This window comes from Hippocampus comes, unplaced genomic scaffold (assembly GCF_001891065.2).
Source record: "Hippocampus comes isolate QL1 unplaced genomic scaffold, H_comes_QL1_v1.1 scaffold554, whole genome shotgun sequence".
NCBI lineage: Eukaryota > Metazoa > Chordata > Actinopteri > Syngnathiformes > Syngnathidae > Hippocampus > Hippocampus comes.
Genome location: NW_017805886.1, coordinates 12,982 through 29,568, shown reverse-complemented (window position 1 = coordinate 29,568; position 16,587 = coordinate 12,982). Strand labels below are relative to the sequence as shown.

General features: G+C 47.3%; 2 protein-coding genes and 1 non-coding gene across 5 annotated transcripts; 1 reads left to right on the top strand and 2 right to left on the bottom strand.

Moving 5' to 3' along the window:
• Window positions 1-90: 90 nt before the first annotated feature.
• eef2k (eukaryotic elongation factor 2 kinase) lies at window positions 91-9,272 on the bottom strand. Of its 2 annotated transcripts, XM_019889532.1 has the most exons (19): window positions 9,149-9,272; window positions 8,168-8,429; window positions 7,910-7,966; window positions 6,825-6,925; window positions 5,495-5,555; window positions 5,375-5,412; window positions 4,450-4,621; window positions 4,205-4,354; window positions 3,974-4,106; window positions 3,777-3,904; window positions 3,485-3,683; window positions 2,877-2,935; window positions 2,718-2,795; window positions 2,528-2,584; window positions 1,637-1,768; window positions 1,271-1,459; window positions 1,068-1,192; window positions 672-850; window positions 91-518 (listed from the first exon to the last, which is right to left on the bottom strand). In XM_019889532.1, the coding sequence occupies exons 2-19, from the start codon at window positions 8,411-8,413 to the stop codon at window positions 409-411; spliced, it is 2,214 nt and encodes a 737-aa protein (XP_019745091.1). In that variant the 5' UTR covers window positions 8,414-8,429; window positions 9,149-9,272; the 3' UTR covers window positions 91-408. The 2 variants fall into 2 exon arrangements, with proteins under 2 accessions (XP_019745091.1, XP_019745092.1); XM_019889533.1 differs by lacking the exon at window positions 2,528-2,584.
• A 466-nt stretch (window positions 9,273-9,738) lies between these two features.
• trnal-uag (transfer RNA leucine (anticodon UAG)) lies at window positions 9,739-9,820 on the top strand. Its single transcript has one exon. It is a non-coding gene; the product is annotated as a tRNA-Leu (tRNA).
• Window positions 9,821-10,076: 256 nt separating this feature from the next.
• On the bottom strand, window positions 10,077-12,565 carry LOC109527542 (probable low-specificity L-threonine aldolase 2). Of its 2 annotated transcripts, XM_019889529.1 has the most exons (7): window positions 12,127-12,559; window positions 11,908-11,991; window positions 11,748-11,836; window positions 11,455-11,640; window positions 11,192-11,329; window positions 10,625-10,817; window positions 10,077-10,549 (listed from the first exon to the last, which is right to left on the bottom strand). In XM_019889529.1, the coding sequence occupies exons 1-7, from the start codon at window positions 12,371-12,373 to the stop codon at window positions 10,254-10,256; spliced, it is 1,233 nt and encodes a 410-aa protein (XP_019745088.1). In that variant the 5' UTR covers window positions 12,374-12,559; the 3' UTR covers window positions 10,077-10,253. The 2 variants fall into 2 exon arrangements, with proteins under 2 accessions (XP_019745088.1, XP_019745089.1); XM_019889530.1 differs by lacking the exon at window positions 11,908-11,991 and having other exon boundaries at window positions 12,127-12,565.
• Between the last annotated feature and the right edge of the window lie 4,022 nt (window positions 12,566-16,587).

Below are 16,587 nucleotides of genomic sequence, written 5' to 3'. Positions count from 1 at the left end.
GAATTAAAAATAATAAAAAAATATTGACTCATAAAATTCAATGCAAACTTTATTTCTTTTTTTTTAACAGTCACTTAATGATATCTTTTTTTTTTAGACACACTCTTCCAACAGAAATGTGTTAAGTAAACAATTGGATTGTTTTTGGCTCCACGGACCACATTCACAGAATACAAACTCAACAATAAAAGAGTAACTTCCCCGAAAAAAGAGAATCTTGCGCTGAAGATTTGAAGAATCTTAAATGGTGAAAGGATTAAACATGCATAGTCACGCAAAGCACCGTTAGCTAAAAACCTGTTATATAAAAAAATATGTAAACGCAACCCATTCAGCATCTGGCAGGACATATGAAACTTTTTTTTTTTTTTTTAATTTTTGGGTGGTAAAAGTGCGCAACGAGTGCCGTTACTCCTCCATCAGCGCCCACGCCTCCTCGGCTTTCATGTAGTACTGGTTTGCCGAGCGCCCTTTCATGGCCTCCATGGCAGCTTCTGCGGCTTCTGTAAACAGATCGCCTGCAGAGAATGATGCGAAAGGTTAAAAGGGTCATGGGGGAAACATACCTCAGCGGCCGAGATTTTAAATTTGCCAAGACTGCAAATGCAGGACAACAGAAATGACCCGCCGCTGCACGACTGTATTGTCATGGCTTCTCTTTGTGGTTCTACCTGCTTTCTGGGGGTCCGCGGCGAGGTTGTAGCCCCCCACCATGAACATCTCGGCCTCTCTGGCCAGCAGGAGGTAACGAGGGTCATCCTGTATGCCGTCGAACTCGCCGCCCTCGTCGTGCTCGTCCATGTTCAACGCGCTGTCGTACCAGCGGATCGCCTCCTCCCAGTCTTGCTGTCTGTTGTGATGAAGAAAACGTAAAGCGATAGCATAGAGGCTACGTACACGCTGTAGAAATATTTTTGCACAATCGTGTGTGACCAGCATTCGATTAAAATATGATGAGATTATGATGTCTTGGCAACTTGGTTGGGAATCAGGGAACAATAGCAGAGAATTTCCACCAGGGGGCAGTACCTTCACACAAACGGAGGCACAGGCCTCACAGAACTCACCTGTCAGCTGACAGATTGACTCCCGTGTCAAAAGCTCGGGCCACCGTGATCATTGAAGATCTGTCGCCGGCTTCGGCAGCCTGCAGGAGGTACTTGAAGCCTTTCATTTTGTTTCCTGCGCTTTCCTGAAAGCGACACCGCGATTTCAACAGTCAAGCGATGGTCAGAGAGAAAAACGGAGCCGGGGGAAGAGGAATTTGTACCTCCAGCTCCATGTTGGGCAGGATGTGGTGGGGCAGCTGCAGGCAGCACTGGCCGATGGCCACGATGGCCTCCAGCTCGCCGCACTGGGCGGCTCGCTCCAGGTGAAACATGGCCGAGTCCTCGTCCCACTGCTCGTCCTTTTCGCAGAAGCGTCCCGCCTCGTGGTAGCGCACCATGGCCAGGTGAACCTGGACACCAGGAATGTTCAGATCTCAAAATGAAAACTACTCTTCCGCTTCGTCCTCTTCTGCAAAGGGCACTGTTACCATGGCGAGAGGCCCGATTGCATAATCAGACATACCATATGTGGACGTGGACTTATATTTTTTGGACACTGTGGATTATTTTTAAGCGTGTCTTTTCACCTTCCCCAGGATGGACTGCCCGATGTGCTTCTGCATCAGCGAACTGAGTCGCTCCACCTCGGTGGCCACGCAGGAGGATCTGTGCACGTGAGCGCGCGATGAGTGGAAGAAGCTCCACTTCTCCTCGGTCAGCTGTGTGGAAAACACACACACACACACAAACACAAAAACGGTTTATCGGCGAATTCTTCACGTGGGTCCCCATCGATGAAACTCAATGTGCAGGGTTGTACCCCTCGACTTGATCAACTTGAAGAGTACATCCCTGTTGGTATGAATGGGAAAAAAAAATCACACAAGAGGAATGGGGAAAAATGCAAAAACACACACACACACACACACACACACACACACACACACACACACAAAGCAACAAGTACATGGAAACAGGAGAGGTCGATGGTTGGTTTGCCTTTTGATTTTTCTGTCCAGTGCAATTAAAACCAAATCTCTCATGCAGGATCGATACGACATGGACAAAAGTCTTGGGACAGGCTTTTATTAGCAAGACATTTTTGGACACGTTCTCAAGTTGCTCTTCAATGCGTGTTCGCGTGCTGAGCATCCTGACCTCAAACATGAGTGATTTCCATTTTTGTGCAACGCTGACCCAAAACTTTCATCCGTATTGTGTATTTGTGCTCTGTGACACTGTACAGAGACATGCCATGTTTGTTGTTGGGGGCGGAATCACCCCTTCTTGGTTTGGATTTAAGATCTCTGAGGCTCTTGGTATATCAACCGGCGCCCTCTAGTGGAGCAACATGATAAATGTTTGGATTGTGAGGTTAAAAGAGGAATGAGTGGAAGGAGATGCAATGGAGAGAGGTCGTTTGACCTCCCGCGGTGAGGATTACATGTGGCACACCGGCGTCTCGTATGTTGCTTTACCCGTCTGACACTGTCCTCGTCCGACTCGGAATAATGTCTTTGGTAGTGGTGGCGGGCCTACAGCGTTTCGAGATAGGACATGCATCAAAAACGACTGCCGTGGGAAGAAATGAGAATGAAATACACAAAAGTAGCAGGGGGGGGGGACGCTAACAGGCTTCAGAATGCATCAATACGTTGGACCGTTTACCCCGTCTGCGTGGTCGTTGGGGTCTCCCTCACTCCTCCTCTCGCTGGGGTAGCCGCTGTCCCCGCCGCTGTCTGACTCCTACATACACAGACCGCAAAAAAATGTGAGACTTCAGCTCAGTGGACTCCACCCTAATGGCTCAAAAGTTGAATTTCCTACCCTGTGTTCCCCTGCATTGTCGAGTCGTTCCTGTTCGTACATCCCAGTGAAGGATAAGCCTGTAAAAATTGAATTTTTTTTTAGGAATAAAATCTAAAATAATCATTTTTAGTGAGTGGATTATCGAGTTTGAAGACGCAAATCTCTCTCCTTCCTCCGTTGTTATTTTTGTGAACATGGGAGTTGTTCACATGCTGAAAATGTGACGTGGGGCAGAAACACGTCACTCCCCCAGAGTCCAGTGCTAAATTGTGAAGTCCGAGAATGCTTCACTTCAATCTGTAAACGCTTTAGTTCATTTTTTTACGTGTTCTATAATGTCGTTATTTGTTAATCTGCCTTTGTCAAATGTTTCTCACTGCTGCCATCTGGTGGCGATCGACTGCAATTGCACCTTCCAACGAATAGCCATTTTAAAGGAGATCGATGTGCGACCTTTTTGTTTTTGCAATATAATAATTACAAAGTAACTTTCAGTGACTTTTATGAGTAACTGTAGTGTGATTACTTCGCATTAGATTAGTCTTTTCTGTACAAAGTGGACATAATAGCGTAATGTTACTTTTTATTTTCGTCGCGTTACGGGAATGTCTGGTTAGCATACACACCGGCTGGAGACCTTGACATGCACACGGGCGCCACCAGCGGGGAGCAAGGCACCGAGTCCACGTCACTCATGCTCTCGTCGACCGACGAGGTCTCCGACAGGCGGGACAGCAGCGGCGGCGCCCGGCTCCCGGACATGGTGCGGACGCGGGGGGAACCGCATTGCTCCTCGCAGCCTCTCAGCACCGTCTTTGCGGACTTCTAACAAGAGAGAAGGGAAAACGTCAGGAGAGCTGACGCGATCGGAAGCTGCGACGGGATGGCGGGAGGTGCGAGTGAGGGCGAGTCGCCAACCAGAAGTTTGTTGGTACAGTCCAGCTGCTGGCTCTCGGCCGGGGACAGGTCGAAAGGCGTCAGGCCCATGCACTTGCAGATCTTGTTGCACAGGTGCGAGTGGAAGAAGAGCGCCATCCCTCGCACGCCTGGTGACGTAAAGACTCCTGACTTCACCGCGCATGATGCCCCGAACATAAAAAAGGGGAGAGACATACCCAGATTCCCGTCGCCGAAGTCCGTTCCCTTTTCTGTGTGAATCTGAGGGTCGGTGTAGAGATCGCCGACGCCCTGGATGTCCACCACGATCAGCTGGTGGCCCGAACGCTCAAAGGTGAAGTGGCTAAACGCCTGACGGACAAAAGACAACAGATTGCATCTTACAATTCCAATTCCGTCGGAAAGTGTGAATACAATGCGGCGTTTTTCCACGATGACCACGCTCTCACCTGCGGCGTCAATCTGATGTTATCGTCCCTCACGAAACCCGAGTTGGAGTTGTACTTGATGTACTTGCCCTCGATGTAATGCTCCAGGTGGAAGAGTGGTTTGCCCGGCCTCTCGGTCATCTCCACCACGCACATCTGCATGATGTCCACCTAGCCCACACATTTTTTTCCCCAGATGTTACAGTTTCCCGCGTCTCCAATTGCATTTCATGCGATGGGGGGAGTCGGGGGGTTGTCTCATCTACCTGCTTGGGAGGCTTGTGGCGATTGAACTCCTCGCCCCAAAGTTTGGCCTCCATCTGCAGACGCACGTCCTCAAAGTAGACGTTCCTGTCCACCGTCTCCATGTAGCGCTTGGCCACGTAGTTGCAGGCCATCTTCCAGTTGTGGCTGTGCGAGAAGCTGGACAGCTTCTTCCTACGAGGCAAGACCACTTTTAGAGCCTTCAAGGTGCTATGATGTGGTTCAAGGTTGAACTTTTTACAGTTTGTTGTAATAGCCGCTGAAAGGCAAAAGCGTGCAGATAGGAGCAAATTTGATTTTTACTCCGGGAGACCTCCATGGTGGTGCCGCACGACCTCGACGTTGACGCGTCACTGTGGTGGAAACCCAGAAATGTACCTGGGCAGCTTTGCGAAAGCTTCCGTAGATGAAATTCCCACGCCCGCTGAATTCCAACGCAACGGAGAGACGGGAGAGCGGCAAAATGTCAGGAACTAACCAATCAAACGAAAGAATGCGGCCACACCTAAAACTGGAGGTGATCGGGATGTGGGTGGGGAAGCCGCCGCCGCCGCAACCAGCTGGGACACGAAATGGAGCATACGAGTGCCAGCGCTCGCGCGCCTTCCGCACGTCGGTTGAACAACCATAGCTGGAAGTTGTTTGATGCTTGGTGTCTCAGTCATGGAAACGTTTTACTCTCCAGTACCTAGTTTCAAATTTTTCTTGCTAGTCTTATTCCTGACAACCGCTGGCTCTATTGTGGGAACTTACTTTCGTTGGGTCTGGAAGTCTCCGTGCAAAAGCTTAAGCATCTTTATGGGTATAGATTCACGCCTTGTATGGAATTGCTTGGAAGCCTGGGTCACCAAGACCCCCGATTTCCCGGCCACACACACACATTCACACACACACACTGGAACACTCCCAGGAAATAGTTGCACTTACGTTCTGAAGCACTCTCTCATGGCTCCTCTGCCAAATGGCTGTGACAGAAAGAAAAATATTCAGGTTTGAAATCAATTGTACTTTGCAAGCAACGTCTTTCTTCGGGACGTGTGATCATACCTGGGCGGCCATCTTGATGTGGACCCGATCTTGGGCCCACTCGCCCGTGATCGCGTTATACCTGCGATGGATTCAGAATTTGGACTCCTTGTGATCAAAAAGCATTTTTTTTTGTAGTAGACTGTATATTTACAAGTGCTATTTATCAATACATGTAAAGTTTTCTTTTTCCATTTTTCTAAAGGGAGATTGTTTTATATATATCAATGGGGTTAAACTGCATTCATAAAACTAAAGGGGATGCTGAAAATACATTTGTTATGCTCTTCATAAAACACATCCGCACTTCATGAAGCAAGTGAAGCACTGCATTATCTCCACGTTAAACTTTGCCCCCCTGCTGCGTGCACGCATACCACCTGGCTAGCGCGCCTGTTTGTTTTGGACCTCGGGCGTGCCCTCGTGGAAATGAACAAACACAGTTCAGAATGTCGGAGCGCCGCTCGACTCAACAGAGGTTTTACATTTTTGTTTTTGCCTCGAGAAACCACATCAGGCCGGGAACACAATGTGCCGTTTTGCGCCCCGTCACACCAGTGGGCAGAAAGAAGAAGAGGAGGAGGAGGAGGAGGATGGGGAGAGTAAAATTAGCACATGAATAGCCGCCACTCCCCCTCGCTCGACTGTGGCTTATATAAGCGATTCAATGCGAATCGTGCACTCAGCGAAATAAACCCCTCCTGCATTGTGCGTCTGCCAATGGCGTGATGTGGCGCGCGCGCGCGCACGGCCAGATGTGAGCCAGCGCTGAAGCTTTGTGGGGTTCCGCGCAGGCCCTGCTCTTGCTGACCTCAAAAGGAAAAACTTTTCATCGATTGGCAAATGCTTTTAAGTTATTTCCTGTTCACGCGGTCATACCGCAGCAGTTCCTCTTCGCCAAGACTTTAAAAAGGAAGGAGGTCAGCGGACCAACTCTATTTTTTTTTTTGCACTTCACATTGTAAATTTGCTCCATTCATTTCCTGTTCACAAAGAGGACCAAAATGACACGCGACACCGCCCCCCTCCCCCTCTCTAAAATTGTTGTCTTCTCTTGCGGCAGAAGTGGACGAGTGAGGAAAACAGTCCCGAGGACGCATTTTTCATGAGATCAGCTTACAAGCGGGACCGCTTTGCATCAGAGATCCCCCGAGGTTGATTTGGGATTAGAAAGCCGACCGAAAGGCTCGTCTGCATTCCATGTTGGTGAAAGAACTGAAAACAAATGTTTTCTGCATAAAGGCAAGCCTCAGATACCGGCGTTTTCTGGTCAATAGGATGATCAAATTCAATGTCGAGACATTGGCTGGGAGCACAGAGACGTAGAAATCAATCCGATGGTTATTCTGACCTGTAGCGCAAGCAGGGTTCCGTCTCTTTGTCCTCCAAGTGAAATTCGGCCCAGGGGTCCGGCATGGCTTTGGCCTTTACGATGGCATTTTTCCACGTCTCCTTTAGTAAGTAACAAGCACATTGCGGTCATTTGTAAATGTGAAATGAGTTCATTTTATAAGCTTGTTTTTTTGTTTAGATGGAAACACGAGCAAGAACTCAGAAAAAGCATTGAAAACGTCATTTTCGGATTCCGACATAAACCGATGCCGTCTTTTAAGTTTTGAATTTCAATCTGGGGTAACAGATTTCGATTTTTTTGTAAATTTGCGCATCACACGGCGTCACATTTCCTCATTCGGTGCATGCGGCAAAAAAAATGTCGCCGCTCTTTTTTTTTTTCCCTGCAACAAATCATTCATAATTGGCATTTGTAAGTGATTTGAAAGCACTGACTTCCTCAAAGTGGATCCAAATATGAATGAGTCACTTTTTATAATATTGCTAGGTTGGGACTAAACTTCCGCTCAGTCATTAGATGTCGGATAGTATTTCGCATTAACACACCAAACTGCTCCTCCCGTTTTTTTTTTGTGTGTGTGTCAATTAATTGGCGCAATGAACTCAGGGACACACCTAAGGTAAACTAGCGCTGGGGTGGACTTGTTTACAACGAAGGAGGCAGCAAGTTGGACGGCACGCTGTGTGATGTCGAGGATTGAACTGCGGCCGTGTCTGAAAATAACTTCCTCAGCAGGGCGGGGTTGTTCGCTCATCATGTCAAGTAATTTAATCCTTCACCGCCCGGGGCAGTGCGCACGTCTCCCTCGTCCGTTGCCACGTTCGCTAACTAACTAGTCAACGTCTCGTACAAAATTCACTTGAGGACTCCTTTCTTGTGCAGGTGTACCTAATGAACCGTCGTCGGTGGAATGTTCCAAAACGTACATCATGCAGATGAATAGAACAGCAAATGGAAACGTTTGAACAAGGATGACGGTTAAAGGGGGGAAAAAAGGCATTACAAAAGAAAGAAGGAAGGTTGGAAATATGATAAGTAGTAAAGGGGCGGTACAGAATAGTAATTGAAATGGTATAACATACCCGTGCATTCTCAGACAAAACGTGGTACGAACCTTCCGCCAAATGCTCTGTTTGATTCTATGTTGGGGGGGAAAGGTGGAAAAAAAAATGCACCACTTTTCATCAGCATAGCACATGATGCAACAAGACAAACTATAATGCTTTGGCAAACCTACACACGCTCCCCCAAAAAAAAAAAAAAAAATTGTTCCTAATGACAAAAAAATTCCTATTTAAAATCATTGAAAACAAACGACGTGGGGGGCGACGCCTCCTCACCTTATACAAGAATTCTGTCTTGGGCAGCGAGTTTGAAAGCTGGCGGTTGTTGATCAAGTTCTGCATGTACTGGCAGATGTCTCGGACGGGGTTGTCCTCCAGGATGGAGCAGATGAAGGTCTCGTCCTCCTCGCCGTCGTCATCGTCGGTAAGCGAGGACACCCGCTGCTTGGGCGCGCACCTTTTGTCCGAAGACCTGGAGCTGCTGCCCTCTTCCTCCATGCTGAACATCAGCTCGTCTTCCATTATGCCCACTGGTGTGCTAAAAAAAAAAAAGACGATGTGATTGGAAGTGGTGGAACACCGGCTTGCAACTGAAATGATCAATTTATTTGAATAAATAAACTTGTTTGTATTTCAGGTGCATTGAGCGGTACTGTTGTAAGTACTGTAAAGTATGCCAACTACTGTAAAGTACTTGGCGCTACTGTTTTCCGCATTCAAAGCATGCAGCAATATGTGTGTATCGCTACTGACATCAAATTCATGTTCAACTTCAAAGTCTTTCCTCTAATAAGTCTCCAATTTCAGAAATAAAAAAATATATAATTCACATTTAATAGGTTTATTACATATTATTTATAATATTTACAGCAATTTGGAGGATATTTTTTTGCCTTCGGTGGATATTTAAGGGCGACATTTAGTGCTGTAACATGATCGTTGTGTGTCAGTGTGTCATTAACAGTGGTGGCCCCAGACAGCAAGGCTGCAGCCATGCATGATTCGAACGCGAACCTCAAAACTGGAACCCAGACGTGCTAACTAACCACTAATTCACCCTGTTGTACGTCAATCGTTAGCTGATTCTGCACATTTTGAATAGTGTGCTGCAGCTGGGACAAAAAATGGACCATGCTTGTCATGGATGCACCATATTCGATTGCAGCATTCTGCAAAGAGAATCTCCCCCACTCTAAGCCCCTCAAAACGAACACCAAGATACATCTAATATGCTATGCATGCGCGAAATTAACCCACCAAACCTGTAGCTTGATACTTTGTGACGGGCGTGTGAACAAGCGCTCTCCTCTCGGGTCGAACGAAAGCACTTTCCTCTCGGCGACCAGATGTCACGCAGTTTGACGAATTTCTTTGACGGATCACTCCCATAATGACACAAAAATAATAATGTGACATGTGTTAATGCGAACGATTTTAAACACCCCCCATCACGAAAAAGGTTTTTAAATTACAACCGGGAAGAGCCTTGTGAATACAGCGATTTGTGCTGTGGAAATGCTTGCACTTTGAAAACTGCTTTAAGGCGAACCACTTGTGGTACTTTTTCAGTTAATTGTCTTTTCAAAGCCATTTTTAAGAAAACCCTTGTAACGTCATGTCCTCGACGTCGCCGTTTAAAAAACAACTCCATTATCCCCGTCTCTGCTTCCTCTCCGACCTGCTGCTTCATTACATTTCGTAACCACCGATTTGACACATAAAAACACGTTCACTGTGTTTAATGAGTCACACGATACAGATTAAAAGCAACGCATAAAGGATAGTTTGCGCGTGCACATTTTTGAAAATGCAGGTAAATATAATGATTTCTTCACTAGGAAACCGCTGGTAGCGTGGCCGAGTGGTCTAAGGCGCTGGATTTAGGCTCCAGTCATTTCGATGGCGTGGGTTCGAATCCCACCGCTGCCAAGAATCTTTTCTTTACATCAATCGTACGAAAAACACGAAGAAAAATCATGGCAAACATACTCGTTTACCGCCTCTAACGCTATCATTTTTCATTGACAGTGATGTCATCAAGACATAATAAGGAAAAAGTTTAGACTTAAAAATTTATGAACATAAATTGGGTCCAGTTGAAATTCATGCTCATTTAATACTGTGCAATTAATTCAATCAGTTAACAAATTGTTTAATACATTAAAAGGTATCAGTTGTTTTCCAGTATATATGATTTAATTTCATTAAAAAATATATTTTATCATTTACAATGAATCAATGACCACATTACAGAGTGAGCAAAATGAATAATAAAATAAGAAGTATAAATCTCCTTAAGTTTCTCCAGTTGTCCTTCTCTCAAGATAAGAGACACTTAACAAACATTTTTCAAGCCCCTCAATTATTTATTCTCCAAGCAGTGACGTGCGACAAATTGCAATTTTTTGATGGCCAGCTGCGTGTCTTCAGGCGATATCCCCAGATGCCACACGGCTCGGACACAATTGCCAAAATGAGGGTACATGAGGACTTGAACGCCCTGGCCCAGCGCGCCCTCCTCCCCGTCCCCGACTTGGGCCATGCGGTCGCAGAATTCCGCCGGATTCAAGGCGGGTTCTCGAATTTGGAAGCGCAGGATGTTTGTCTCCACCGCCGCCATGTCCACGGCAAACAGAGGCGGCTCGCAAGTTTGCAAGGCTGTCAAGAGGCAAAACAAATAAGCCGTTATGATGGCGGCGGAAAGCAGGACGAAGAGGAGGAATTCAAAGAAACCTTGAGCGAAGGTTCTCGCGTTGCGGTGATCTTCTTGGAGTCTCTCGACCATGTCCAGCAAAGACACTTTTCCCGCTGCCGCCAGTATGCCAGCCTGCCTCATGCCGCCACCCAGAGCTTTACGGCACCTCACCGCCCGGGAGATGAAATCTCTGGGCCCAGCTAGCATGCTTCCCACCGGGGAGCCCAGTCCCTGTTGAACATTCAAAACACACCCAGTGCAAACAGTAAACTTGCTGATTTTGAAAATATTATGTTTTAATTTTATTCTCATATATGTATTTATTTTTATGCTGACCAACGTGTGCTCCACACTTCAGTCCATTTATCAGTAATATCGTGATGAGTAGGATCAATATTTACATTGCAAGTCAATTTATAGGATATGCCCCTAAATCCAATCCTATCGATAATTAATTAATGTGCATTCGCTCATCTTGTAAATTCTTTAAAAAGACAGGGAGATGCCACCATCATGTGGCCGTAAAAAATAATTACACTTAGTGACATGGAGAAGAGATCACAATTTTGTCATGTAAATAAAAATCCGGCTGTGAAATGTGTCACCTTGGAGAGACACACGCTGACAGTGTGTGTATGCTGCAATATGTCCGCCGCCGGCACCCCCAGCGCCACGGCGGCGTTCATCAGGCGCGCACCGTCCATGTGCACCGACAGGCCGTGTTTGTCGGCCAGCGCTCGCACCTTTGGAGAGGAGGATGCACATGCGGATGTCAAGGAGGGAACTGCTAACCAAAACAGCAGCCCTCACATCTCCAGGTGAGTAAATAACCCCCCCACCGCCACAACAACAATATGGGCTCACTCACCTCTTGCAGGAAGTGGAGCGGCATGACTCGTCCTCCCTGTATGTTGTGCGTGTTCTCCACGCAGATGAGACGCGAGCGGGGGTAGTGGGGGTCTGGGTAGCCGTGACGGATCTTGGACTCCACCTGGTCCAGGTCCAAGGTCCCATCGGCGAGGGTGGTGGCTGTGGTAGTATGGATGCCAGCCAGCTGTGTCATATATACAGTATATTTAGATATTTAGACACACACATAGAGAGAGTGTGTGTGTGTGTGTGTGTGTGTGTGAGAGAGAAAGAGAGAGAGATGTATTTCACCTGCGCGCTGCCCCCCTGCTCGTAGATGTGCAAATGGGATAGGTCACCAACGATCATCTCATCGTCGCGCTCCCTGCAGTGCACCATCGCTATAAACGACCCACGATGATCATTTAAACCTCACACCCGCTAAAAACAATATTTCAGATCAATGTGTTACCTGCGATGAGGTTACTCATCGTTCCCGAGGGGACAAAAAGTGCCGCCTCCATCCCAAACATATCGGCTGCAATCTTCTGCAACTCTGAAAGTCAAATGTATGTTCATAAAGAGTGTGAGTGACTTGTGCACTGAGGCACTGAGTGAAGCTAGTGCTCGGTGCTAGCAGGTTCCCTGCTAACTAACTAACTAACTAACTAACTAGTAATTGAAAGCTTACCGTTCACTGTCGGGTCTTCGCCCATCACATCGTCTCCGACTTCGGCCTCAGCTATGGCCCGGCGCATCGCCGCTCCGGGTTTGGTCACCGTGTCGCTGCGGAGGTCCACAACGCGGACATGAGCCGCCCGGCCAGGCTCGTGGAGTCGGGAGCTCCCGCTGTTGTAGTAACTTCGTTTGCTGGCATCTCGTCGAGCGACGGTTCGACCCCAAATATGAAACCTGGTACAAAATGTTTTGAGGGACATTGCTGCAGCCGCAGCGTCAACATCAACGCGGTTTGAACTTTGATCGAGAATCACTGAAAGCTTGCAGGACGGTTAATGGATGACCGAAAAGCTGGTTAACGTTGCACCGACCAATATTGTCCACAAGACGGCGCCACACACCCATTATCAAATTTAAAGTTATACGTTACCTTCCACGTTTGTAATTAGTCATTTTGTTTGATAGAAAAAATATGGTCTTTTGGAAAATAAAATATTTGTCGACTAATTTAGTAGCCTCCTATTAACAGTAATACGAATGGAAAACAACGAATAATGTGTACTATATAATTAATATCCATGTTTCTGGTTTTGTGTCTTACAACTATGACATCCAGTATGTATACAGGAAACAATAGTGTAGCAAATATAATTTGATCTATTAAATTCGACAAATATGAGAGTAATGTTGACCAGTGTCAGTGGTGTGGTGGCTTTCTAGCACCCACGATTGACCACCTACCATTGACCCACACACTGACACTCTTGCATGCTGCACATGTCAAAATATCAGCTGGCGTGGGACTCGTGAATTCCTGTCACACACACACGCGCGCGCACGCACACGCTTCCCACTCTCGTGAGATTCTAATCACTTGATAAGAGTGTGTGCGTGTGTGTGTGTGTGTGTGTGTGCGCGCGCGCGCGCCTGTGCGCGTGTTTGTGTGCAGTGCCAGTAAGCGTGTCTGCTTGTAATGTAATGGGCCATCCAGCTGCGTAACGCTAACACACTCGAGTCTTTGTGGCCAGCGTCTTTCATGGCACACAGAGAAAATATTGAATAAGGCAGAAATCAAGCAGGAGAAATATTGACCCCCTTTCTGGGAAGAAGCAGCGAGGAGACGGCAACGCCTTTTCAATAACCATAAAGCCTGCCGGGGGGCCCGAAATAGACCCCCTCCCGCACCACCACCACCACCACCAATCCCTTCATTGCTTCTCTTTTACCATCACTTGTTCGACAAAAGCAGGTGTTTATGGGAAGTCTTCACACACCCGCACGCACACACAAACACAAAGATGCTCTTTTTTTAAAAGGTGTTGACAACAGTGCTTGAAACGCGCGCACATCTGGTTCACATTAAGTCCCCCATCCACCCCACCTCATTCATGTCACTCACTCACACAAACACAAATTAACATGATCCACACGCAAACACACGTTAGGACACACCACGCGCATACACTTACAACAAAACACGCGACCCCTTCCCACACACGCTATTGCACAAACATTCTCAGTGACACAAACGCTCACGCAAACACTCTATTTGCACCAACACACACGACCACGCTTTCACGTATTCACACGCAACCACACGCACGCATGCTTATTGACTCAGGCGCATACACACAGGAACGCACAAACATATTCGCACAAAAATCCACAACCACACTCAAACATGTGCACGCGCTTTTCCAGGGTATTTCCCAAAGTGGCATAAATCAGCGTGTCCCGCCCTGAGAATGTGTCACACGTCCCGTAAAGTGTGGACAAAAGTATTGGGACATCATGACCGAAAGTTTGCCGTTCGCAACCGCGGGCAGGCAATTATCGCACACCGCAAACTGTGATTGGTTGGTGAAGTCACTTCCGCATCATCGCATGTCACAACACAGAGAGGATCAGTGATTGGTCGATGATGTGAAGCTTCAAGCGTATGATTGGTCGGTCTACATCCGTGCTTCCCACCAAGTGATATCGGGAAAGTGGCTAATGCTAGTCGCTCACAGCACAATAGTTGGGAAACAACGCTCGAATTCAAATGTACGGGGCACAAAAGTTGTTTTTTTTTCTAAATTCCTGCCACAAATCCGAAGCATAAATGTCCAAAATGTAAAACATTAAGAATCAAATTTGACTTGATGAGAACAAAAATCTCCCACTTGATGGTAGAATGTACTTTTAACCAACGTCTCCACACAAGAGAATGAGCTTTGTGTTCACGTTAAACAGGCCCAGATTTCACACGACGTCAACAAAAAGAATAAATTGAGACGATCATTATTTCAGCGGATATATTTTTGGGACAATTTTGTTTGGTGGTTTGCTGTGAGATGTTTTTTCTTTTCCAAACGTGAAATATGCGGCCTTGGTTCAGTAATTGTTGAGTAACACTGCATTATAGTTGATCCGAATCCAGCGGTGATGAATGGCTGCTCATATGCGGCGGGACAAACGGATGAAAAGTGTTTCCACAGAAGCCTTCAAGTGTTTTCCTTGCAACTACTTATCCATCACTTCAAGGGGAAAGACGCATTTCATGTCAATTTTGTGAATCATCTTCATACGAGCAAGCGCGCCATTTCCAGGAAGGGCACCCGGGCCTTCGCCAGAACCAGGGTTACCCTGACCTTGCCGATTGCCTCCGCTCACTCAAGACGTCCTCCTTCGCTCAGTCATCTGTCACCTTGAGTGGCCTGTCACGCTTCATTCAGTCGTTGCTCCGCCAGACTTTCACTTCACCCTTTCTGTCACCTCCTTTTCACTCCTCTTTTTCATCAGTCTTACCCCCACATCGTCACCCCCCCTTCTCTGTTTCTCTCTGGGAAGTCACGTGACTTCTCTGCAGCTGAACCCTATAAACCGGCAGTACTTGGGGGGCTCAGTGTCTATACCGCGCTGTGATTGGCTCTTCCTATGCTGCACGCACACAGGCACACACCAACAGAGGACCCCCTGTTTTCTCCTAACGGGAAGACGAAGCGTGGCCCCCCTCGCATTAATGCAGAAGAAAGGGAGGAGGAGGAGGTAAATAAAAGTATTCCGACTGGGAAGCGCTGTTTGTTTTGAGTGGAGTGTTCCCGGCGTTCCCAGCATCCCGGTCCATTTTCATCCACTCGAAAACCCCTGTCACGGCCAAAGTTCACACACAAAATCTAATGTGGAGGGGGGGGGGCGGCTGAGAGAACCCGGAGCCGCATAAATTGACATAAAACATTCCAGGTCTGCAGGTTTTTTTGATTGCTCCGCCAACAATGGCAAGAGAAGAGACGATTACCACCACCAAGCGTGAAAAAAAAAAATAAGTACACTGAAGTCGCGACAGAAACTTGAGTTGCGACGGTGAGGACACACTTAACGAGCAGCAGAAACCGTACACTGAAGTGACCGCTGTCCCCGTAAGGGTTAAATGAACAGTGTGCATTTTTAACATTGTAAATACAATCCATTTTCACAATCACTGATTCATTTTTTTTAATCGCCATCGCTACATTTCATCATCATTCAGAGCAATTTTTTAATGTCTTCCACTTTCAATCAAACCAAGCATCGGCATCGGTATGAATGATCACATGGGCAAAATAACATCACCTTGTGAGCCATCGCGTTGAAAATCAAATCAAGCAAGGCATGCGTGCACAGTCCAAATAACGAGGCACGATGCGGTTTGAGCGAGCGCGGCGGCGCAGTGACCATAGCGAGCTGCGGGTCAACACTTGGCGGCTGTACAATAACGCGCACGTTCAACTATAGAGTCAGCGCATGCTTGCCATATGGTTTTTATTGATCCAGATCCCTATTATACCCCCACTCGCCTTCCCTCCCCCTTTTCTCCGCGCAGTGATGGCGCTGAAGGAATGATGGAATGCTTGGAGGGTAAATCTCTGCTTTCCTGGAAGCCGCTCTGGCTTTATCAGAAGCGGCTGTGACAATACTGGCGCTGATGGGCCGGCCCCGAACGTCTTTCCTATAAGCGCTGATCGGCCAACAAAAAAGCCTTCCTGGAAGAAACAATCAGCAAAGCCTCTTCCTGGAAAAGCGCCGCCGGAGCGCTGGTCGCAGGGGCGCGCTGAGAGTAAGCCCGCTTTCGCTGGGTCTTTTACGACAGCGGCATTTTGTGTGTGTGTGTGGGGGGTTCACAGACGCAAAAAATTGTTTTTCCTAATTTTTCACCTTTGGAACACCTTTTTCGACGCAGGCAATGATGGGATTGATATTTTTGTCGCCGCCACGGGTCATCGGGGTGTGAAATTAGCAAACCGTTCTTGACGGATTTCAGGACACGTAGGTGAGCGAACTGGTAACGCACTTCCACACTACTGTGACCTAAGAGTGGGGCTATTTAAAATAAAAACCAGCACCCCGCCCCCCCCCAAAAAAAACACCCACACACACACACACACATGTATGAGGTCATGCATAACAAGCAGAGCTCAGTTGTGTCGTGTTTGTTGACAAATGTTGAGCTGGT